The following is a 26,113-nucleotide window of genomic DNA, read 5'->3' on the forward strand; positions in this document are numbered from 1 at the left end:
TTAAACTATTGTGATTTATAGGTTGGCCTTTCAAAAGTAATAAAGTAGTTAAACATTTAAAAAAAAGTTTGAACATGTATTTTTATATATATATATATATATATATATATATATATATATATATATATATATATATATATATATATATATATAAAAAACAAGTGAAATATCCTAATTGAACTATTACCTGTTAGAGGTAAAAGACACCACTGCACTGAATATTGAAAGAATAATTAGTAATGGAGTTAATAATGAAATATTCAAGCTGCTTGTTGGGGATTTTTTTGGTTTCAGACAACTTTTGGATAATCAAACAGGCAACGGTTCAAATTGTGTTTCTGAATATTATACACTCACCTTGTACCTTTTTTCTACTTATTTGGTTTATTCTTTATATATGCATCTGCTTATGTTGTATTTTGTGCCAAATTGTGAATTCAATACATTTGTTAAAAATAATAAAACATTATTTATAAAAGTATTTATTCACTATAAAGTTTCTGTGAAATAGTAACCCTGCTTATAATCACATTATAGTATTACAGAATATTACAGTAATAATTCATGAAGGTTACCATTTGATTGGCTCCTTATACTCACACACAAAATAACACACTATATAATCCACCTTTACATGGGCGTTCCACTTTTACTATAGTGCTTGTGCACTAGTGTTGCATGGAAAATGTGAGTGTGATAAGTGTCCTTGGGTGAGAAGAGGAGGAGCAGCTGGGGTTAATCATAGCTCCACACACATCATGGCTATCATGCATAGCTCCTCCTACTCTGTGGATGCACTCACTAATTACCATGGCCACAAGTTGTCCTGCAGCTTTGCCACAGTGAAAAAGACTTTCAGTGAAAGCCTGTGATCAAAGATAAATTAGCTAACCTCCCTCTTCAGCTGCATCATCTAGTCAGAAATGGAGAGCCGCAAGAAACACAGCCCGGATCAAGATACACCCAAAGTGAAGCAAAATCCACATAAAGCAGCGCTTATTCTGGCTAGGGGAGGAAGCAAAGGGATCCCACTGAAGAATATCAAGGTTCTGGCTGGAGTTCCTCTGATTGGATGGGTTGTGAGAGCAGCCCTGGACACAGAGCTCCTGGACAGGTAGGTTCTCAGTACTGTTGTAGTAGACTTTAGCAGGGAAGGCTGGGCTGAACTGTCATTTTTTCTTTCCTTTTTTTTGGTGCTCTTCTTCATGTCAGTAAATGTTTATTGGAATGACGCTTTTTTTATACTATATTACCAAGGCATAGACAATATGACAGGCAATACAATTGTACTAGTCATAATAAAACCTTATTTATCTCGTTTATTGCTACGTGAACAGCAAACATGAGGGAGGCCGTATCAAATAAATTCAGTGTGCTATCCCAGGTCAATCTTAAGCTTACAAGCTGTTGCTTGGTAATCGTGAGATAACAGCAGACCCAGGTTCCTTTGCACTGGGTTTTATTGCTCTATGGAGCAAGAGCAAAGCATGGACTCTGCAATGCTTTATTACAGGCCACACCTTGTCGCAAATCAATAAAAACTAAAAAGGCAAAATGAAACGACTGAAACGAAGATAAAAATGTATGTGACAAAAGAAACAAACATGAAAATGCTTCAAATGTCTTTATTAGAAATGATAAAAAAACACAACAATCCGCTTGAAGAAGGAATAAATAACATTTGCTATGAATATTTGTAATTTATATGGTCATTTCTGATGATGAGTCATTTAACAACCTTGAACTTGTCTTACTAAACTTTAAAATATGTGTTTATGTGTTTTTGATGGCAAGGGATGGCACGTCAAGTGCTGCTCTGCAAGTGAATGACATGGCAATCCATGACACACACACACACACAGTCTCAATATAAATGTGTAATGTGTAAATGTGTGTTTATAAGGGCAAAGTCATAAAGTATGGCTGCTCTTGCACAACTTGCTAACGTATTAAAGAAGCAGATCAATGCCACACATTGTCATGGAAATTTTACAAGCCGAGGCACGCATAATTATAGTAAAAAATATGTTTATTCAGGAACAGACACATACATAAAGTGTTAAAACAGAAAAACAATGATAAACACACACAGGATGAGCGTCAGCAGAACATTTTAGAATCATCTGAACACTGTGTTACCATCTGCCTAATTCTGCGTAATCGTGCAACATGTGACCAAAAGATGAGGTGATCTCCTAATATAGGGTTTACAGAGCTTAGTGACCCTTAGGCAAACTTCAGAAATTCCTGTAGCCTTTTTTTACCTTTAAAATAGGAACTAAAACTCGCAAGCTTACAGAAAACTAAGCAGAAATAGCATGTTAAAAATGTACCACCTAAGATGCTACAATTACAACAAGTTTCTTAAAATCCTCATCTGTTGTCAGGCAGACATACATTGGTTTGGACATTTATCTGTTTCACTCAGACACAGTTAAACATACACTTATCTTATAATGGATTAATCTAAGGGTAACATACTTCCTCCTATGAATTATTATTGTTTTGTTCTACCGTATTTTTCGGATTATAATGCGCACTTAAAAATCCGTTCATTTCCCCAAAAATCGTCAGTGCGTCTTATTATCCGATGCATGTTTGCCGTGTTGAAACAAGCTACGTGGTACAGACCGCTAGCTGATAATGCCCTGGGTTACCGGAACACTAGGGTTTCTTCAGTCTAGCGCTATTGGGCAGCACTTATGGGCGGCTAATGCTAATGTAGCTGCATCCAGCCTTAGTGCTGGAGAAACTTCACTGAAAACTCACCTTATACTCTGACTTACTGTAAATAAACAGAAACAGGTGCTTTACTCACCCAAAAAAAACAAACAATTTTCAAGAGACAAATCTGTATAGATTAACATCCAGTGCCCATTTGAATGATTTAATTTTTTTTAAGAATTACAGTTTTGTTTACGTAGGATCTTCCTCTAGAATCCCCATTAGAGGGAGAAAAATGGCGATACCCTATGTTCACTTTCATGTAGGAATCCTTACTAGTTTCACTTAATGTGCCTTATAATAATAATAATAATACACTTTATTTATATAGCACTTTCTTAAACACTGTTTTTATTTTCTGTAAAGCACTTTGTAAACTCACAAGGTGTAGAAGTTCAATTATTCAAAACAATACTTGAGTCCAGTAAAATAAAAATATAACCGTAAAAAGAAATTTTAAAATAATTGAAGTAAGGTAGCTCAAATAAAAGCCTTACAGAACAAAAAAGTCTTAATTTTCCTCTTGAAAATGTTTAAATCATTAAGGGCCCTCAGGTCATCTGGGAGAGAGTTCCAGAGTTTAGGGGCGTAGCAACAAAATGCAGCCTCGGAACTCTTTAACCGGGTGGTGGGTACCGTTAGCAAGTTTTTATTTGCCGACCTGAGGGACCTTAAAGGTACATGCCTCTCAATCATACTGCAGAGATAAAAAGGAGCAAGACCATGTAAACACTTAAAAGTAAGCAATATTATTTTAAAATCAATTCTATATGATACAGGCAGCCAGTGCAACTCTTTAACGGTACGCGTCCACTGGCACTTAAGCACCGACGCACCCTATTCATTTCAATGGAGAGAGCCGCCGCATGCCGCGATGCATGCTGGGTTGCGTTGCGTTGAGAGCAGCCCCGCCCTCCGGCAGGAAAGTTGATCAGATCTCAACTTTATTCAAATGAATCCGGCCGCCGCGCTGCGTCCGGCCAAGCAGAGCAGAGTAGGCTACGTCACGTAGAGCGTCACACACAGAAAAGGCGCAATTCAAAATGGAGGAGAAGCTGATAACAGCAGTCTCTGGCTTCCCTGAGCTTTATGACCCCTCACTTGTTATTTACAAGGACCTTAATAGGCGGAATTTTGCATGGCGGAGGGTTGCAGAGTGTGTGGGGGTCTCGGGTGAGTGTGAATAATTTCATAAATCTTTTATTTTAAATCTATAATTATTATTAATCGCCATCATATTAATGATAGTAGTTATAGTAATAATAATAATAATAATAATTATTATTATTAGTAGTAGTATTATACTAATAATAATACTAATAATAATAATAATAATAATAATAATAATGCGCTTCCATTGTGTACGTTCACGTCACAGACACACCCACACGCGGCGAGCCGAGACATCCGGCACGGCGACCTGCGTTGAAGAAAAGTGCCAGTGGACGCGTACCGTAAGAACGGGTCTAATATGATCCCTTATCTTCACACGTGCTAATACTCTGGCAGCTGCATTTTGGACCCTCTGTAGGCTTGAGATAGTGCTTTTAGGAAGACCAGCAAGCAGTGCATTACAGTAGTCCAGGCGTGATGATACAAATGCATGCAAAAGTTTCTCACTGTCAGTTACTGTTAAAATACGTCTGACCTTAGCTATATTACGAAGATGATAGAATGCTGTTCTGGATACATTACTAATATGCCGTTTAAAGCTTAAGTCATAGTCAAATGAGACACCAAGATTTTTAATATGGTCTTGGGTTTTTACTGATAGGGACTCTAAATAAGATACTGCTTCAATACGCTCGCTACCATTTCCAATGATAATAAATTCAGTTTTATCATCATTGAGCTGTAGAAAATTATAAGTCATCCAGGACTTAATGTCTTTTAAACAGTCAAAAATTAAATCAATAGAACCTTTGGGGTCAGTAGCTAAAGACATATATAACTGAGTGTCATCTGCATACTGGTGGAATGAGATATTATATTTACTGACAACTCTAGCCAGAGGAAGCATGTAGAGGTTAAAAAGTACTGGTCCTAAAATTGAGCCCTGGGGAACACCGTGAGAGTGCATAGCGCTTAGAAGTACTTTCACCCAATGTCACATAATATTCACGACAAGACAGTTATGACCGGAACCAGTTTAAGACAATACCTGTAAGACCAACCCAGTCTCTTAGACAGTTTAGCAACACACAGTGATCGACTGTATCAAATGCAGCACTAAGGTCAAGAAGAACTAATATAGACAAATTTCCAGCATCTCTGATCTCTGAGACCATTCAGAACTTTGGTTAGAGCAGTTTCTGTGCTATGATGTGCTCTAAAACCAGACTGAAATGTTGCATTCAAATCATTACTATCTAGATATTGTTGAAGCTGAAGAGACACTACCTTTTCGATAATCTTGCCTAAGAATGGAATATTAGAGATTGGTCTATAATTCTTAAGATTTAAGGGATCTAATTTATTCTTTTTTAAAAGAGGCCTAACAGCCGCTGTTTTAAAACTCTGAGGGTATATTCCTTGCTGAAGGGATTGATTTACAATATCAAGAATATCTTTTGCCAGAACACTGAAGACTTCTTTAAAAAATGTTGTTGGTAATATGTCTAAAGAACAGCTAGTAGTAGATAACGCTGAAACCACTTTCTTAAGCGCTTCCATATCAACTTCTAAAAAATCTGTGCAGACCGGTGTACTAAATTGAGCAAATTCATCACATATGCGATTAGAATGCTCTAGTGAAATGTGAGGTGAGTGGTTAACCAACTTGTCAATTGTGGAGAACAGAAATTTAGGATTATTCTGGTGCCTATCAATCAGACTTGAAAAATAGGCTGCCCTTGCATTTTTGATTTGTGAATTAAATTCAATTTGCAGATTTTTAAAAATTTCAAAGTGCACAGTAAGTTTAGTTTGTCTCCATTTTCGTTCTGCTTTCCGGTAATCTCTTTTTAACTTATTTATTGATGCAGAATTTTTCCACGGAGCTTTAGGAATATTGTGCCTCTGTTTTGTTATTCGAGGTGCTATAGTATTTATACATTCATTTAATCTTAATATAAAGCTATCTACCCATCTGTCACAGGAAGTGGCCTTGATAGGTGATAAAGTGCTAAAAAGATCACAGAAACTTGACACTGAGTCATCTGTAAGGTAGCACTTTGTACTAGTTTTCCTAGTCGTTTTAAAGCTGGCATGCGCAGAAAAGGTAAAGAAAACACAATAATGATCCGGTGTGCCTTATGCATGAAAACAGACCAGAAAATTTACCTTCACTGTGAGTGTGCCTTATAATCTTGTGCGCCTCAATTAAAGTACCAGGATTATATTCAGATTTCAAAGTCACTGAGTATCACTTATGTGCAATCTCTATCCAAATGAACATTTAGCTATCTGCTGAACATGTGTAGAGCAACTGAAAAACTGCAACTGAAAAGTGTGATAATCACTTGTGATTCTGTCTTTGCCTGGTGTTAGTGTGTGGGTGTCTACAGACCACGATGAGATCGAGAGAGTGGCCAAACTGTGGGGAGCTCAGGTGATTCGTCGGAGTCCCGAGGTCTCCAAAGATTCCTCCAGCTCGCTTGAAACAATGCAGGAGTTCATCAAAATGAGACCAGGTACAGTCATTGAAAGCAGTACCGCACTGCACAGCTTAGTAATAAAGTGGAGTGGGACCAATGAAAGGCCTAGCTAAAATTAGTGCTAAACGTGTTATCATAGTTCTCAGTTCTCTTTTTAATTGAGCATCCGGTGAAATGATTAGGCACAAGATAATAGAATACATTCACAGCTTCAAGCAGACACTCTTGTGCATTTTATCAGTGTTTTTTTTTCTCAGTTAAGTGCCAACACTGTAGCTATATGCTAACAGGGCAGAGCAGGTGAGATCCAGCATGTTCTTCCTCCAACCTAATAATGAAATGTCATGGGGCAGCTGAGTTTGTTTAAAGGAGAATACTAACCAGCAAAACGATTACATCTGCTAGCTAGGGCTGCAACTAATGATTATCTTGGTAGTCGACTAATCTGATGATTATTTTCTCGATTAGTCAACGATTATTTCTGCCACGTTCTCCATCTCTAAAAACGATAGAAACAGCTGAACATGAGATTTAAAAGTTATTTAAATGTCTGGATGTTTGATATTTAGTGACTAAATATGTAATCTGATAAGTTTGGACACTTTTGGAGACAGATTAAGTTGAGTGTAAACTGTGTGAGTGAGACATTTACCAATCTCCTATTGTGGTTCTGTCTCTAAAACTGTAATGTGGTACTATTACAAATTAACGATTAGTCGACAATGATATTTGTAGTCGACAAATTTAAATAATCGACATTCTCGATTATATCGACTAATCGTTGCAGCCCTACTGCTAGCATCAAGCACGGTGATACAGGGAGAGGGAGGCTCTCTAGGTCTTTTGGCCACAGATGGCTGTGGCATCACCATTGATACTGACAACTACTTGAACTACTGATCTCATGATAAAAAACAATGCATACATGGCTGTGCCACTCAGGAGCCCCACAGTGAGCTGTTTTACTTACTTTAAAGGTGTTTAAAGAAAATGAAAAGGTCCGGACCAGAGTTTGCACAAAAGTTTGTCTTTGTTAAACTGAGTACATATGATCCGGTTAGTTTTGGTTTCACACTGCAGTTTAGTGAGCAGACTAAAGAACTTTATTACATCCTGTCGTCATCAGCTACGTCTACGGGCTGCGTCTCTCTAAACTTCATATTAATTAGTTTGTAGAATGTTAGTCATGAGTTCTGCGAGTTGCTTTGCCAGGTGTTGTGACGAATTCTAGCTCTCTGTCAGAATCCGTCTCCTCAGAATGAGTGTAAAAGACTATCCTCAGATTTCTTCATTTCTGTTAATAAATAAGGATTAATCTATTGTTATTGTAAATGCATGGATTCCTAAGTGTAATCGTCTGTGTTCGCACCTGCACACCAAGGGAAGTCAGATTCGGCAAAACACCAAAGGCCTAAGCGTTTTATTGGTGAGCCGTAAACCATGCCCGTGCCACTGAATTTCGGGCATGTTTGGTTTCGTGAGGATGCAAAAAATACGCCTTGCGCAACTCAAAACCTGCCAAAGGCATGTATTAATTATGGTAATTAATCATGGGTGTGTTTTGGGTGTAGCATAAAATATCACTTGCTTTGCCTTTGAGATCCAGGTGTGCTCAGGGTGTCTCAGCAGAGGAACTGACTTTTTGGGAACAGCAACGTTATTTTGTTTAGTATTCTGTTTATTGTTGATGTAAAAGTTGGGTATGGTACGCTTTGCACCTGCATATCCACGATAAGTATTGTTCTGAATAGGTCTGAAGGTTGACAGGGTTTTAATCAGTCAGTGGTGCACCTGTGTTTTCAGCAACTAAGATAGCAACACTCCAGAAATTTACCTAAACACAAACCTTGGCTATGACTACTCCCTCATAAATTAACAGCATACACCGGCTCACAGTGTTGCCACATTGGGTGGTTTAATGCCAAATGTCGAGTCCAGTCTGAAATTGACTGGAGGAAACGCTGAGCTTTGCACGGGAGGACAAAACTACCAAGTGTTAAGAGCTTTGGAAATTGTACTTCTCAGTGTTGTAGATATCTAACCTTGCGTAGACAGAGCTTTTAGTCCTGCTGATGAAATTTTTTTGTTTGTGTTGGTTATTACGTATGAGTATTTATTTCTTTCATTGCTTGTATGTTTATTTTTATGTACTGTAATTACTTTTCTTGGTTCTTGTGTCTTATGATACACTAAACACATATATAATACACACATGCAGATAAAATTATTTTAAATGTTGTTTTTTTTTTGTAATTATTGATATTTAATATAAGGTATTTTATTAAGGATAATGTTGGAATAAACCCTGTAATACTGTAGATATGATGAACGCCAGCTTGTTTTTGGGCAGTTTTCTCTGCATTTTGCAGTTTGGAATTTGAAACACCTTTTACCAATGAATTCAGTTTACCACGCTGTCTGCTCAGGTTGTTCGTCTGTCTGTTGCTTAGTAGCGAGACTCGTGATGAGACAGTATATATCAGACAGTATTTTAATGACTCAGGAGCAAGGCGTGAAATTAGACTGTTTGCAGGGTGTAAGATAGCAATGAGCATCGCACTGCAACTTGTGCAGAGCGTAATTCTTTTTTCCTCCGATTTGCTTAAAGACTGCCTCAAACTTCCTTCAATTGGTCCAAAAGTCTGAACCATCTAGAAAAGCTTATACACTAAAACGAATCAAATTATATTTCAGTAAATCTGGACCAAGAACACCTTTTTAGGTCTGACCACACTCTGATCCTTGGTCTGGGACATAATTCAAGGCAGGTGTGAAAGCACCCTCAGTTAATTTAGGCATTAATAAGTAATAAATTCCTAGTCAGATATACTGTCTGACATTACATTCAGCTATAAGCATATTATACATTATAAACTCCATGACAGATAATGTGCACTTGATCAACTGAGAGTTGTTGTCCACTTCCCTTATGCACAAATGTACGGTATTTGGTTATGGTGCATTTTTTTCTTTTAAAAACTGAAGCAGCAATACCCTTCATCCCTCTGCACACTGTCTTCCAGAGGTGGACATTGTGTGCCATATCCAGGCCACATCTCCATGTCTGCACCCTTACCACATCAAGGAGGCACTGCAGATGATCGTTGATGAGGGCTGTGACTACGTGTTTTCTGTGGTTCGGAGGCATCAGTTTCGCTGGTCTGAGGTGAAGAGAGAAGGTAGAGTTAATTCTCATTAAACAGTAATAGGTGTAACTAGGGGTGTGACGAGAGATTAAAACGTGACCATATTTCTCGTCAAGCTTAAACCTGTCTCGGGGGAAAAAAACAGTAGTTGAGCTCTGCGGTACAGTAAAAAAGCTTTGCGCGACAGTAGGTGAGCTCCGCGGTACAGTTAAAAAGGTCTGCGAGACAGTATGAGCTCCATGGTACAGTTAAATAGCTCTGCGCGACAGTAAGCGAGCTCCGCGGTACAGTTAAAAAGCTCCGTGCGACAGTAAGCGAGCTCCGCGGTACAGTTAAAAAGCTCCGTGCGACAGTATGTGAGCTCCGTGGTACAGTTAAAAAAGCTTAACGCGACAGTATGTGAGCTCCGCAGTACAGTTAAAAAGCTCCGTGCGACAGTATGTGAGCTCCGTGGTACAGTTAAAAAAGCTTAACGCGACAGTAGGTGAGCTCCGCGGTACAGTTAAAAAAGCTTAACGCGACAGTATGTGAGCTCCGCAGTACAGTTAAAAAGCTCCGTGCGACAGTATGTGAGCTCCGCAGTACAGTTAAAAAGCTCTGCGCGACAGTATGTGAGCTCCGCGGGACAGTTAAAAAGCTCTGCGCGACAGTATGTGAGCTCCGCGGTACAGTTAAAAAGCTCTGCGCAACAGTATGTGAGCTCCGCGGTACAGTTAAAAAAGCTTAACGCGACAGTATGTGAGCTCCGCGGTACAGTTAAAAAAGCTTAACGCGACAGTATGTGAGCTCCGCGGTACAGTTAAAAAAGCTTAACGCGACAGTATGTGAGCTCCGCAGTACAGTTAAAAAGCTCCGTGCGACAGTATGTGAGCTCCGCGGTACAGTTAAAAAAGCTTAACGCGACAGTAGGTGAGCTCCGCGGTACAGTTAAAAAAGCTTAACGCGACAGTAGGTGAGCTCCGCGGTACAGTTAAAAAAGCTTAACGCGACAGTATGTGAGCTCCGCGGTACAGTTAAAAAAGCTTAACGCGACAGTAGGTGAGCTCCGCGGTACAGTTAAAAAAGCTTAACGCGACAGTATGTGAGCTCCGCAGTACAGTTAAAAAGCTCCGTGCGACAGTATGTGAGCTCCGCAGTACAGTTAAAAAGCTCTGCGCGACAGTATGTGAGCTCCGCGGGACAGTTAAAAAGCTCTGCGCGACAGTATGTGAGCTCCGCGGTACAGTTAAAAAGCTCTGCGCGACAGTATGTGAGCTCCGCGGGACAGTTAAAAAGCTCTGCGCGACAGTATGTGAGCTCCGCGGTACAGTTAAAAAAGCTTAACGCGACAGTATGTGAGCTCCGCGGTACAGTTAAAAAAGCTTAACGCGACAGTATGTGAGCTCCGCAGTACAGTTAAAAAGCTCCGTGCGACAGTATGTGAGCTCCGCGGTACAGTTAAAAAAGCTTAACGCGACAGTAGGTGAGCTCCGCGGTACAGTTAAAAAAGCTTAACGCGACAGTAGGTGAGCTCCGCGGTACAGTTAAAAAAGCTTAACGCGACAGTATGTGAGCTCCGCGGTACAGTTAAAAAAGCTTAACGCGACAGTAGGTGAGCTCCGCGGTACAGTTAAAAAAGCTTAACGCGACAGTATGTGAGCTCCGCAGTACAGTTAAAAAGCTCCGTGCGACAGTATGTGAGCTCCGCAGTACAGTTAAAAAGCTCTGCGCGACAGTATGTGAGCTCCGCGGGACAGTTAAAAAGCTCTGCGCGACAGTATGTGAGCTCCGCGGTACAGTTAAAAAGCTCTGCGCGACAGTATGTGAGCTCCGCGGTACAGTTAAAAAAGCTTAACGCGACAGTATGTGAGCTCCGCGGTACAGTTAAAAAAGCTTAACGCGACAGTAGGTGAGCTCCGCGGTACAGTTAAAAAAGCTTAACGTGACAGTAGGTGAGCTCCGCGGTACAGTTAAAAAAGCTTAACGCGACAGTAGGTGAGCTCGTACAGTTAAAGTGCTCTTACTGTCCCAAAGATTCACAGCCCTAGTAAATAACTATGCATAGTTAAATCACAAGAGATTTAGGAGAAAAAACACAAACCATAGGCTTAATATGACTGATTATGGTTTGCACTTATTGTTTGCACAATATAAGACCTAGAAAAGTTTCATTTTTATTTTTAATTCTTATTCTTATTTCTATTTTTTATAGAATCAATGTGTGAGGGAAACCAGTCTGTTAAGTTATATGCGTTATATGATTTTGTCAAATAAAACTCAAGCCATTTTTCATTTTTGACGTTTTCTTTAAAATCTTATTTTTAAATCTTGTCTCGTCTCGTTCTCGTGAACCCAGTATCCTGTCTCGTCTCGTCTCGTGATATTAGTGTCTCGTCACACCCCAAGGTGTAACAATTTATATAAATTATAAATATAAATTCTGCAGCATGCACAGGACAGCACGTGTCATGTTCATGCAGTGACACAAAGCTAATGCTCTGAAATGTGATCAACCTGTTATGAATTCTAGCAAAGATAAGCTCAGAAATTTGGCCTGTTTTAGGTGGTGGCAACAAAAACTTGCTCAGAATTCGACTCTCTCTTTCTGATCTTGTTCTAGAAGGCAAGAACCCCATCCCCCATAACATTAACATTGCCAAGCGGCCCCGGCGGCAGGACTGGCCTGGGGAGCTCTATGAGAATGGATCCTTCTACTTCTACAAGAGGGAACACCTAGAGAATGGCCTTCAGCAGGTACATCATCTGCTAGAACTCTGCATATTCATAGTTCTGGATTTAATTCTGATGTTAAATATGTTTGAATTATCAGTTAGAAACAGTAAAAATGCATATCGCTCCTGTCCAATGAAAAACATTAGTTAAGAACATAGTTAAGAACACTTTGTCTGTTTTTTAAGCTACATACTTTTCACTGGACAGCAACAATTTAATGTCAAGGCAAGATACTGATTTAAAATGAAGGTCTGCATATTAATAATGTACAAGAACATCTTTTCTGCTCCAAGTGTGAGAGAATGGCCTACTATGAGATGCTTCCTGAGCACAGCGTGGATATTGATGTGGACATAGACTGGCCTGTAGCAGAAGAGAGGGTTCTCAGGTAAGGCAAAACTCAATCAATACAAAAAAATAAATAAATAAAAAACGATACAGAAAGTAAGCAACTAAACATTCGCTGACCAAAGCTGGACGATTTAAGATAAATAAAATAACATCAAGTGAATATATATGTGATGTTGAGATACCTACGCGAGTTCATTTATAAAAATCTAGAAAGTTGAGTGCCATTAAATGTAAACTGCTGTAAAGGCTGCTTAGCATATGTTTGTGCTTCATTGGGATTCGTTGTTGCATTTGTAATTTGCTAATAGACTAAATTAAAAAAATAAATAAAAAATAGAGCAGGAAAGCGCCTTTTAAGGCACATATTTCTGTTTTAGACAGGATGGTGTCGGGTCCAAAAAGACATAGATGGGGGGCTTCCCCAAGAGGAAGCCGGGGCTGTCTACAACTCACTAAGTTCTATACTAATATAGTAGTTACACAGCATGCAACATATAAGGTAAAATTAGTAATTAAAAGATAGACGAGAATGAAACAGTCTAAAGAAAGAAGAAGACAGATTTATTTAGCAGATAGTTTCAGTCTTATAAAAGTATGTTCGGGTCCCCAGAGTCTTTTGGCTCAACAGAACAAATGCACACAATTTTATAAAGTTAAAAAAGGGATGCACAGAGACAGATGGGCTGGAAGAAAACAGGTGAGGCTTTAAGCTATACCTTTTCTTGCCTTGTGTAACCCCTTCGATTTGGTTCTAATCTTACCCAATGAGATCAGTTTCGTTTTTTTTTTTTTTTTTTTTTTTAAGTTACCTCTAGAGACCGGTCAACCTGACCCAGTCGTCTATCTTATTTATACATTTCTCACAGGAAGCAGGAGGCATCTCTTCCTCCCTAACAAGATGTTGGCTAGCTCACACAGGAGAATTGTCAGGTATCATTTATTGCAGGTAGATTGTTGAGATATGTTCATATTCTCACACAACAACATTCATTTAGCAACACACAGTTTACATGAGTTTAGTTAATGACAAACACACACACACACACTGATGTTATCAAGATCTACGTGCCGAATCTACAGCTAAGGTCAAAATTATCAGCCTAAAATACTGGCAATTCTTTGCAATAAACATAAAATTTCATATAGTAAATTATTAATCTATGACATTGCCCCATTTTGGTTCACTTTGGAATGTAAAATAAATATTCAAGATTTATGGAAAATTGGTGGAAAGTGAGATGGTCAAAATGATTAGCCCCATGTGATTGTGTGTTTTAAAAGCAAATTAACTGGATTTTAAACCTATCAATCAATCCATCAATTAGCACTGAACCTTATTTAGGTGACTCCAAGAAGCAGAGTTAGTATCACTTGACCACTTCAATGAAAGGGATACTCTATAGGGTTGCTCTATAATCTTTGTAAGAAGCAATATCACCATGCCAAAAAGAAAATAAACCAGTCCGGACCTCAGAGAGAGGCCTTCAACTCTAAACATATTGACCCTTACAGTAAAGCATGCTGGTGGAAGCATAATATTTTATTATCTGTTTTTCTGCTTGTTCGGGGACATGGGACCATGAAAAAAGAGGATTATATGAATATTTTGAAGAACAACATCAGGACATCCGCTGCCAGTCTATGGTCAGGTCGTCGCAGGGTCTTTGTTCTTGTAGACACGCACAAACTAAAAATACTTAAGGTTATGGCCCATGACATTGAAAGGATATGGGTTTTATTTGATTTCATAAAACGGGCTAATCATTTTGACCTTAACTGTATTTGTAGACAGGCAATAAAACACTAAAACATATTCTTATCCTCGTTGCTCGTCTCTGAGGCCTCAACCTGTGTCTCAGCCCAACCTATCCAGACCAGACCTACTGAGACTTGAGACAAACCCGAACACTGGGTGTATTTTTTTTTTCATTTCATTTCAAAACGAGTGTATAAATAGAAAAATCACATCTTTGCGGTTTCTCCTTGAGAATAAGGTGATATTATTCACCCCAATATCTGTACACCTAACAAATATATAACTTCACGTCAACGCTCCTTGATAACATACATGCTCATCTCTTACTGAAAAACTGAAGCTTAATTATTTCAGATACTTTACAAATATTTCTTCTTAGAACAGCTGAAGATTAAAGAGGAAGAAAATGTAGAGCTGCAAAATGAATGGAAATAAATAGAGGAACAATAAATGTCCTAATCACTTTGTTGTATTTTTGAGATAGCCCAGGTAATTTTTATCACACAGCGAGTTGCTATTAACCAGTTTTCATGACGTTTTACAGTTTTAAGCTGCCCTTAGCTGCCCAGCTGCATATCCAAAAAAACCCACAACAGAATGAAGATGGGATGCTGATAATGCCACTGAAAATCTGCTGCTATCACCCATTAACACACGACGCTGGTTCAGAAACCCACACTCTGAGACCTTTATAAATCGCAAAATAAAAATATCCTATGCTGATTATCTGCAGGTTTGGTTACTTCGGACGAGACCAGCCTGGAGAGGTAAAGCTGCTGCTCTGCTCTGTGTCTGGCTGTCTGACTGATGGACAGATATACATTTCAGTCTCCGGAGAAGAGCTAGTGTCCACCAACACGCGTGACCTCGGTGCCATACACATGCTGCAGAGTGAGAACATCGAGGTGTGAGGGAAGGGCTGGGTGTCTGAAACAGCAGAAGTGTCTGTGCCTCATAAAATGTGTGAATCTTGCTAGTTATTGTCTAGCACAGTACATGGTAAAAAAAAAAAGAGTATGTAAAAATTGGTTATTTTTTTGCCAGCAACTGTAAAGCGTGAAAAAACAGAGAAGCTCCATTCAATTAAAAAGCCCAAGTGCAAATGAAAACTCATCGATAACCAACACAAAATTTACTGTCTTAACATGTAGAATAAATGTTTATTTACAAACGACAAGAAAACATTAAGTTAGTATAGGAAGTTAGGATTTGCTCTCAAACTACTACAGTACTGTAGTCCTAAAATAAAGACCTCACTAAACCTTCTCTTAGAAAATTATAACACTTATCAAAACCTCTACAAAAATTCCCTTCTTTATTACTACATAGAAATCTCAAACCAAACCCAAAATATCATGGGTACACTCCCTTGTTTAAATACTTTAAAAAATATGCAGCATAAAATTACTTTTCTGTTTTTGTCAGTTAGAAAATGTAAAACTATAAATAATGTTCCTTATTGGTTTTAAAAGCAAATAAGGGCTTTATTTAATGGGTAGTTTTCTTAAGTTGCAAGCTAAAAGCTGTTAAGCAACAGAATTTCTACAGAATAAATTCACATGACATTTCAAAAAACAGTCTATTCTTGTCAATTTAAATGTATTTTCCAGAGAAAATTTTGCAGGCAAAAAAAAGTCTGTTTTTGAATCAAATAGGACTAAAAGTGGTGCCTGGCAGTAGGCATGCAAGAAGATAATTTTATTTTACTGTAGTTTATGTTTTACAGTGACGAAATCAAAAACAAATTTCATGGTAATTATATGTGTGTTTTATATGCTAGGTTATCCTGATTTCTTCCAGTGATGATCCCGTACCCAAGGCCCTGGCAGAGAAACTTGCCCGGCGTGCCTGTTGTACCCTGAGGCACGGAGTGGACCACAAACTATCTGAGGTGGAACGGCTGATGAAAGAAAAGAGGCTGCAGTGGAGGGATGTGGCATTCCTGGGTGAGTCAGACGTTTCTGTACGATCAATATTAATAAACACCACCAAACACCGACCAGCGACAGTTCTAACATCAGTTTAGTCAACACCCTGCCCCCAGCACACTTCAAATATTTGCTGTCCTGTTTCTCAGGTACTGACAAGCAGGATGTGGAGTGCCTGTCCAACGCTGGCCTGAGCGGGGTCCCACCACAAGCCCCTGCAGCCGCAGGTATTGCGGCCAAATACACCTGCCGCAGTCCCGCAGGACACGGAGCTGTGAGAGAGTTCGCAGACTACATCTTACTGCTCAAGAAGAAGGCCACCTCCAGAGAGGACGAAGAGCGCATTGACAGAATGAATTTTTAGAGAAAATAAGGTTTCTTTCCGTATTATAATTAAAATGTAAATACCATTAATACATTAATGGAAGGGTTTTCAAACTAAATTAGTAAAAACAAGACAGAAACTCCACTCCAATCCCACATTAAAGAGATTTTAATGTCAACAGACTGATGATGGTTTAACACTTTTATTGGTAATAAAGTCTAATGTGTTATTTAATAAATTAAAATATTAGAATTGTTTAAGGATATTTTCCTGTGGTTTAGATTTTACAGTGTTAAAGGAACAATATTTACTAAATAAGAACAAGTGTGTGAAATAAAAGTAGTCTCTAAACACTGGACAAACGAGTCTGCCCCACCCGCCTCTGCCCCACCCCAGATGCAACGCTCACTCTGGTTGCCAGATTAAGGAAAATGCACACTCTAAAGTTAAAGTTACTTTCCATTTCTGACGTATATATTTTTGCCTCAATGGTCGCTGATGAGGCAGTAAACAGCTGAAACCCATCTGCTCCTTCGCTGTGAATTTTTGAGTTCACGTTAGCATGTTGTAGCATGATAGCACTACCCAGCATAGTCCAGATCACTTTAGCTAGCTATCTCAAATACTAGCTGCCTTGTGTGAGGAAACTGAAACAATGCATCACATTTAACACTGTTTTTTAAAAATAATACATTTAACTGTAGTTAAACCCAATGTTTGCCTTTCTGGTTACAACAAGTATTTTTAGATGCTTCCTCTAATTGCAGCCTCCTCTGTGATCACAGAATGTACCACTCTGTTCCAGATATATTTTTATTATTTAATGTTTTGGGTTGCAAGTTTCAGTTCCTCTTTGTAAGGGAAGAACGAGACATGGAAAGTTCTGATGATTAAAACTAGAATAGGACATAACCTCATCTTTTGGTCATGTGATGTAAAAATAAGCAGTTTTAGGAGGATAATAACACCATGTATGGATTATTCTAGAATGTCCTGCCCCAATTAGAAGGGGGTATTTGAGATGTTTGTAGGGAAGATGAGATTAGTAGTTTTATCACTCGTATGTCTCTTTTTTCGTACACTTTCGAATACAATTATTACTTATTACAAAGAATTATTTCTTACTAGAATGACTAACCACAGCTAAAGCTCAGTGATTACTTGGTACCTGTCTGTCTCTGGTAACAGAGCTTTTTAAATGGATGGCGAAACTTTTTTTCAGGCTGTGTAGAATCTAATGCTGCTTCTGCTAAAACAATTTCTCACTTGCTTTCATGGCTTCAGCAAACTGTTTGTTGGCTCTTGTGTTCTATACCTGGCATTCTAGGGTGTGGAAATAGAATTGGGTTAATGGCAGTGGGCAGGTTCTGAGGCTAAAACCCACGGTTCAGATAAGAAAATTCTGGTCTATGCACTAATGACAATTCAATTCAATTCAATTCAATTGTATTTATATAGCGCTTTTTACAACAAAGGTTGTCACAAAGCCGCTTTACAGGAACAACAGGTCCACGCCTCTTATGAGCAGCACCACAGAGATGCCAATTTTATGGTGACACAATGTCAAGGAAAAAAAAAAAAAAAGAGATGACAGTGCCTAAACATACCAATATGTTTCCTTAATATATGATGATAGATACAGCCAAATCATTTTATGAGACCCTACAGAAAATGTTATCCTTATTGGTGCTTTATCTACAGTGTCAACATGAGCTACAGCAGTTAGCACTTTACCCAACATAAAGAAATATTAACATTTCTTTACATTGAAAAAGTAAAGAAAAGAATGTGAAAAATGTAAAGAAAAAAGTTTCCCTCCATCAAATGGCTGGTCACTGTTAGCAGACTATTGAGAATTTAGGTCACACATGCATATGAATTATATAAAATAATTTTGTGTTATGTATATACAAAATAAAACTATATTATTAAGATGTAAAAGACAGATGTTTAGCAGGTTTTAGAGGCGTTGAAGGGACCTGTACCTGTAACAGTACCAACAATGACAATCAATCACATGCTAATTATATGTCTGGGCATATCTGTTTCATATGCGGAGTGATTCAGATCTCTTTCATTACTATGAAACTGATGTACTGGCCAACAAAACAACTGCTCTGAAGTCATACATCAAGGTGTCATAAATACATGTTTAGCAGGTCTTAAAGGTGCTGCAGGAATATGTCTCTTCCCTTCGCCTTTAGTCACAAACAAACAAAGAATAAAGATGTTTCAAGAGGACGTAGACAAAGTAAGATTTCACACTGATCATTAAGTGACAAATTGGATTGAGGAATAGGTCCATGAACAACACACTCACCAATTAACGATTAAATATCTTTACATTTAAAATGTATAGCATTTAGCAGTTGCTCTCAAAAGTATTATTTAGAAGTGCTTAGTTGTGAAAATATCTCTTTTGAGAATAGACTATAATCCATAGACACCTCTAATCTTACACTGTAAGCTCGGATAAGTTGAATTTACTTAAAAAAATTGAGGAAACCGGTTGCCTTAAAAAAAGTTAAGTAATGGGTAACTAAAGGGGAAGTTGATTTATTTCTAAGGTAGCCCAGGGGGAATCACTACACACTGATGGTGAGTGTCAGAAACTGTTGGACACACCCAGTATGCAAATAAATTGTGACAGAAGTAAATGGAAAAGAAGGTGCCAATGACAACAGACTAAACTCAGTTATTATAAGTTGGTTCAACTCAAAGATCTTTTTTAACTAACTCAAAATAGTTGAGTATTGTTTAGAAATATCAAATTTTATGTAAAACAGACTTAAATCATTTGAGTTTAAACAACGTATGGGTTTACAGTAGTGCTGTAGATAATAAAGTAATCTTCGTAAAAAAAAGCTTCATAATGTGGTTTTGCGACATGGCGCTGCTTTACGTTATTTGACGGACACGCCGGTTTGCGACATGCTTTACATTATTAAACTCATGAGAGCTGAACAATGGAGATGCATTGTTCTTTTATAAAAATTAGCTACTGCATTTACCTCATCTGTTTTCATTTGATACATATATATATAGGTAGTAATTCTCATTTGTGAAAGTTTGGTTTAATGTCACTTTGAAATAAAGTTGAAAAAGTAAGCGATGATATTATTTTGTCATATTTTTCGAAGAATAACTGAAAACATACTTAAATGTAGTATATCATGATATATATCGGTATCGTGATGTAAAAAATTCCACACCGTGATATGATTTTTCCCATATCGCCCAGCACTAGTTTACAGTGTAGATACTTCCAAATATAAAGGTCAATGCTGAGCCTTAGATGCAGATAATGCACAGTAATTGATAGCTAGATACATACAATACATTTTAAACGTGGATTAACTTTTATATTGATCAACTAAAAAATTATGCATTTCTCAAGATATCCTTGATGATATTATATATTGTAGATGGTGAAAATCAGGGGCCATTTTAGCAATCTATAGGCGAGCAGTGAACCATGCACAGCACAGCTTGACTTACTGTGTGCCAGTGTGTCTTTGCTGTCATGACAATGAGAAAAGTATGCCTTGTACGGCTTAAAACATGCAAAAGGCATGTGCTAATTATCTGAATTAATCATATGTGTGTTTTGGGTGTAACATGATATAAACTAATTAGCATGTCACTTGCCATTCCCTTTAAGAGCCAGGTGCGCTCTGATTTGGTGGATTGGTATTTTAATGCCGCAGCAATGTAATTTAATTGTGTACTCTGTTTATTGTTAAAGAAACGTTCTGTAGGAACTGAGAGCAAGCATGTGAAATGGCTACAGCAGTACAATTTCAAAACACCACAGAGAGTAGTTTGCCCCGCCCACCCCTCCCCAGCCACGAAGGTTACTCGGGTTGCCAAATTCAGCAGGCTGAATCTACACAATCTACATATAGTTTAGACTAGTAGGAGAGGCAGAGAACTTAGATTACGAGCGAGAGGAGAAATACAGCAATTCTAAACTCTTCTATCACCCGTATTTAGCATTTTATTGACTGTATGTTACACGAGGGAGTGCCACGGTCGGTGAGGCTGAGCCCCGCCTTAAAGGGAGCTCTAAGTCTCCAACTTCTAATTCACTGCCAATATTCACTCTTGTAATATTCCTTCTTTGGTCACTGAGCTTTTTTGAGACATGCTGAGGCTTTTTAAGCTGTGTAGCAGCTGAAGTTTAACTGAACCAGCTCTGCTAGCTCCTTTGCTGCAGCACCGATCGCTGTAGTGTAGTGTGGGGTACTGGCAACCTCAGGGGGTGGAGTTAGTGTTGGGGAATGAGCAGTAGGCGGAGTCAGAGGACAAAACTGACACAAAACTCCGGGACGGAGTGAAAACTTAAAATAGGAACGTACTGCTGAATCCGTGCTGACAAGAGCTGCCAGTACTTTCACTCAACATGTTTCCTTAATATCTGATGATACATCCTGATCATTTTATCAATTACTACTGAAAATGTGTTACATATTGGTCCTTTAATGTACAATAAAAGTTGTGTTTGTGCACTGCTGCATGTCCTTGTTTGTGTGAAACGGGGGTGTACACGTACGGCGCACCTGCGTTGCCAAGGTAGCAATGTACGTCTGACGGTTGACTGTTGTCTAGGTTCTAATGAGTCAGTGGTGCACATGTGTTGTTACGTTGACAAAATAGTAGCAATACACCAGAAATGCACCTGAACACACCTCATATTCAGACCGCCCATTAGATTAGATATATTCATAAGCTCCATCACTACTTAACAGTTTGTGAGGTATAAGATGGCATTGAGCATTGCAACATGCCTTGCAGATGGTGAAAGACAGGGCCCATACATACATGTACTTAACTTTAAAGTTGAGGAACATTTTCTGAATGAACATCTGTTTTCTGATCAGTTTTCATACATAAGGCGCACCGGATTTTAAGGCACATTAAGTGACACTAGTAAGGATGCCTACATCGAAGTGAGCAAGGGTGTCGGCATTTTTTACTTCTAGCTGGGAAGCTGGGGGAAGCGCCTTAGTAAACAAAAGTGCAATTCTTATAAAAGACATAAAAAACAAGTAAAACAAGCCCTGCATGTGAATATACACAGATTATTTCTTTCCTGAAAACTGTTTATTTGGGTGAGTAAAGCACAGGGTGAGTTTTTAGTATAGTTCCTCCATCACTAAGGCTGGGTGCAGCAGCATCAGCATTAGCCGCTAACTACAGCTATAGTGCTAGTAAATGCCGCTAACTTAAATGAAAATGTTATATTTAAACATTGGTCCAAATAATTATTTTTTACACCTGAGAGAAATTACTAAACAACAAACTGTATTTTCTGAGGATTTTAAACCCTCTCTTTGTAGTGTTTTTGTCAAGGTCATTTTTCTGTGTTAATGTCATTATTGTTTAACCTCTTTCTTTCCTGATATATTTACTATTGTTACTTCACTCTTACCCTTAGACTGAGTTATGGAGACTGAACCAGACTGCTGATAGACTTTGGATAAACTAAGCTGTGCTGGTGTATGAATTTTGTCAGCATGTATATTTAACAGCAATCTGAAGAGGTGGAAGATTTCTAAGAAACATGAATGACAGAAAACTGAAAATAATACATTTATGTTAATAATTGAAGCATTGTTATGTTATGTTAATTGATCTAAAGTAGGCTAGCTGTCCATCACATTGGTGCCAGAACACAGAGAAGTATAGATGTGCCTCTTTCACGTGTCATTAAGGATCGGTTTAAAGCAATACTGGGTTAATGTTTTACATAACGACATGTGCAAATTGCTGCGTGCAATAGTGACGGGAAAACTTTTTATAACACCAGCTTTCAATAAATACTGTCAATGATTCACAGTTTGGGCTTTTGTACGTGTCATTTGGTCTTTCTCATGCTGATGTGTTGTGGTGTGATATTTAGTGTGATATTTCAATATTTACTTGACTGTTGACACACCAAAGTCTATAAAACAACTTATGTGTATATTTGACTTTTTTCTCAATTCAGATCCACATACCATATTCAGTCTTTAGTCAAAAATGCTTTATACATACTCACTAACTAATAATAATAATAAAATATATTAACTCTGATAACTCTTCATTTTTTGTACCATAATAATTTGGTTAAGACATTGAACCTAAAAGAAGTATTGTTAAAAACATGTTTTTTTGAATTTAATTTTGAACATATATAATGTTCAAGGAACATGCCAGATTTGCATTTCCTTTGCAAATCTGGCAAATTACAACACTAAAACTATTAACCCTCGGAGAAATAAATCCAGATTCAAATCAGATTAAATCACAGTACCTGAATTTAATTAAACAATACTATTCTTGGGGTGTTAAACACTGATCAAGTGGAATACTATAACTCTACCTCCTTTTTTTACACCCTTTATCATTTTTCCGATTCACTGAGCATAAAGAAGAACTTTGTAGTTCTATAATTACAGACTGTAGTCCTGTATCTGTTTCTCTGCATGTTTTACTATCCTCCTTTCACCCTGTTCTTCAATAATCAGGACCCCACATAAGTGCTCACATGATGCTGCCCACACAACACTCTTGGTTGACTTCTCTTTTCTCACTCCAGCAGTGACAGGTGTTTAAAAACTCCAGCAGCACTGCTGTGTCTGATCCTCTCGTAACAGCACAACACACACTAACACATCATCCACCACCACCATGTCAGTGTTACTGCAGTGCTCAGAATTACCCCCCACCCAAATACATTTTATTAACAAACTTGAGATCCTCTGTCCATCTTTCCACCAAATCATGATTATAATCACCTACTGACATCACCTGTTCAAATCACATCATGCTGATTTGTTTTGTTTGCCTCATTTCTAGCCCTGAATCACCACCATCCCAACTTTTCTAGATTGTGATGCAGACCAGAGAAGACATAAAATATCTTGAGTTCAACTTAAAACTTAAATAAATAATTTTTGGTATGCAACAAAAAACAGTGTTAGCTGTTAATACACAGTTAGTCAAATGAATGCACAAACATCTGGAAGAAATGTGATGGGGCAGTTAGTGTCATTTCTTCTGACAGTGATTAAAATAACATTAGGGATAAATGACAAAAAAAACCTTCTTTTTGTATAGTGTTATCAAACGTTTCCCGATATTAACTGTATTTGTACAGTTTTTTTCTTTTTTCAGTCTTCAGTGTTGTTTTAGCCATTTATAGTTTAGAACAGTTTATGAGCAGTAAAATGATGTACAATTCTTTTTACACACAGGGAAAGTAAATATTACTTAATGTATTTGGAACAAATCTGACCATTAATTTACCATTAATTTGACCATTAACCTAACAGTAATTTTCAGTTTTTTGATGGATCAATCTAAAACCGACTACCAATAAAACTTGTCCTGGGCTGAATTTTTCAGCAAGGTTATTATTCAACAATAACCTTTTGTAGGAACAGCAGAAAATACATAATTAGTATTAGGTTTATCCCAAAAAAAAAGTTTTTTACAGAAATATTTAGTTATATAAATATAAAAATGCAAAAGAATCATTGTAGATGGCCTAGTTTGAGACAATACTGGACATCACACCACCAGCGACAGGTATTCATCAGTCACATATTAACCAGCACCTGTCGAACCCACCTGACCTGTGGAGATACTGAACCGGAGACGGAGGCGACTACACTCTAGAATGGTTTATTTATCCATGCACATAAAATCACTTAAGTTTGGTGTGTAAATAAAAGACAGTGGACAGCTGTTTAAATGTACAGCTCTGGAAAAAAATAAAGAGATTTTTTAAAATTATGAGTTTCTTTGATTTTACCAAATTGTAATCCTCTGGAATATAATCAAGAGGAAGATGGATAATCACAACCATCAAACCAAACTAAACTGCTTAAATTTTTTCACCAGGAGTGGCATAAAGTTATCCAAAAGCAGTGTGCAAGACTACATGAAAGATACATGAAAACTGTGATTAAAAACCAGGGTTTTTCCACCAAATATTGATTTCTGAACTCTTAAAACTTGTTTTCTTTGCATTATTTAAGGTCTGAAAGCTCTGCATCATTTTTGTTATTTCAGCCATTTCTCATTTTCTCATTTTAAATGCACTAAATGACAAAATATTAATTTGGAATTTGGGAGAAAAGTTGTCATAGTTTATAGAATAAAACAATAATGTTAATTTTACTCAAACATATACCTATAAATAGCAAAATCAGAGAAACTGATTCAGAAACTGAAGTGGTCTCTTTATTTTTTCCAGAGCTGTAGAGGGGGCAATTTGGCACAACTTTATTGTATCCTGAAGATATTTAAAAATTATACTAAATAATATGTTGCATGCTTCATTATAAAGCGTAATTAGTCATGCCAAATGGTAAAGTGTCATTTGAAGCCTAGGGAATTCGTGTATTACTAAAAAAAAAAAGGAATTATTTTTTTATTTTAATGTTTTTTAATTAAATATATTTTATTCAAAGTATAACAATGCAAAACAAAAGAAATAAAAAAAGTTAGATGAACATATTTGCATAAAAGTTCACACTTTAACTGTGGAGTAGTTTAGTGCCATTAGACTTGATATACCTATTTAGTAAGTATTCAGTACACAATAAAAAAATCAAGTGATTTAGGCTAATACTGTAAAAAACAATACCGTGCACATATTGTTTATATAAGGATTAATATTTAACTAACAGTATAATCTGTGTAGTATATTTGAATATAAATTAAAATAAAAACTCAATTTTAAGATTAAAAAAATCTAATTATAAGGGAGTTATTCAATTTACAAAAGAAAATCGCCTCAGCAGCAATCAACAAGTTTGTCAAAGTGTGAAAAAGATATAGAACAGTACAAAAAGTTTGTCAGTGTTACATAAAAAATAATGTGAGAACTTTAGTTATTTAATTATAAATTAAATAAATGAATGCTTTACATTAACAGGTTTCTTTAAAGCTATATATTTGAGTTCAAGAAATAAATAGTGTATTTTCTTGTTCGCACATAAAGTAATTGTTTGGTTAATATATTTTTATCATATAAAAAAATAAGTGAAAGAAGGGTTATAAAAGGGTAGGTTCTGAGAGAAAGTGATCTCGAGCACAACACAGAGAAAAACAGATACGGATTTTTAGATATTTGGAATTTATTCATCGCCTATCTGTGTGATTGACAGGCATAGTGTGATAAACTGTCATTGAGACACAGAAGGGGTCACAGCCATAAAAAAGTTATTCCTATTACTATTTATATTTTAAATGGTACTGGGTACAGGATTTGAGATTCAGGCTCAGAAGTTACATAAAATAAATTTAAAGGTATAAAGGTTGTTGTGGTGAAATAATCACCACAATAATCATCCCCAATTTTGTTTGCGTTTACACAATCGGGTGTTAAAACAGTGTGCCCGCAGGGTTACGGCTATCTTGGTTTTGTTCTGGGCTCTATGGGTAGAGTTACTGTGTATGCCATTTTCATTCATTATAAATTCCTAAGATGGGAAACAATTATTTTTTTCTACACATTATAGCTTAATTTGTTTAATAATCTACACATTATAGCCATATTATAGCAAGAAAACTATTTATTTTCT

The 26,113-nt window shown here is 37.3% G+C and overlaps 1 protein-coding gene and 1 long non-coding RNA gene across 3 annotated transcripts; both read left to right on the forward strand.

Annotated features, from left to right (window-relative positions):
* The first annotated feature begins 630 nt into the window (after positions 1-630).
* cmasb (cytidine monophosphate N-acetylneuraminic acid synthetase b) lies at positions 631-16,652 on the forward strand. 2 transcript variants are annotated; one of them, XM_049474381.1, is made up of 8 exons: positions 631-1,114; positions 6,214-6,356; positions 9,344-9,499; positions 12,069-12,199; positions 12,472-12,566; positions 15,019-15,190; positions 16,066-16,231; positions 16,363-16,652. In XM_049474381.1, exons 1-8 carry the CDS (start codon positions 924-926, stop codon positions 16,575-16,577), a joined length of 1,269 nt encoding a protein of 422 aa, XP_049330338.1. In that variant the 5' UTR covers positions 631-923; the 3' UTR covers positions 16,578-16,652. The 2 variants fall into 2 exon arrangements, with proteins under 2 accessions (XP_049330338.1, XP_049330337.1); XM_049474380.1 differs by having other exon boundaries at positions 638-1,114; positions 12,066-12,199; positions 16,363-16,650.
* On the forward strand, positions 9,775-11,382 carry LOC125798998 (uncharacterized). Its single transcript, XR_007437776.1, has 3 exons — positions 9,775-10,204; positions 10,376-10,715; positions 10,929-11,382. It is a non-coding gene; the product is annotated as an uncharacterized LOC125798998 (long non-coding RNA).
* Positions 16,653-26,113: the final 9,461 nt, after the last annotated feature.

This window comes from Astyanax mexicanus, chromosome 2 (genome assembly GCF_023375975.1).
Source record: "Astyanax mexicanus isolate ESR-SI-001 chromosome 2, AstMex3_surface, whole genome shotgun sequence".
Lineage (NCBI taxonomy): Eukaryota > Metazoa > Chordata > Actinopteri > Characiformes > Acestrorhamphidae > Astyanax > Astyanax mexicanus.

Bases quoted from the DNA above. Each gene is read 5' to 3' on its own strand.
- cmasb (XM_049474380.1), top strand. From the start codon at position 924: ATGGAGAGCCGCAAGAAACACAGCCCGGATCAAGATACACCCAAAGTG. The intron at 1,115-6,213 runs GTAGGTTCTCAG...GCCTGGTGTTAG, and splicing joins GACACAGAGCTCCTGGACAG to TGTGTGGGTGTCTACAGACC. The intron at 12,200-12,471 runs GTACATCATCTG...TTCTGCTCCAAG, and splicing joins TAGAGAATGGCCTTCAGCAG to TGTGAGAGAATGGCCTACTA.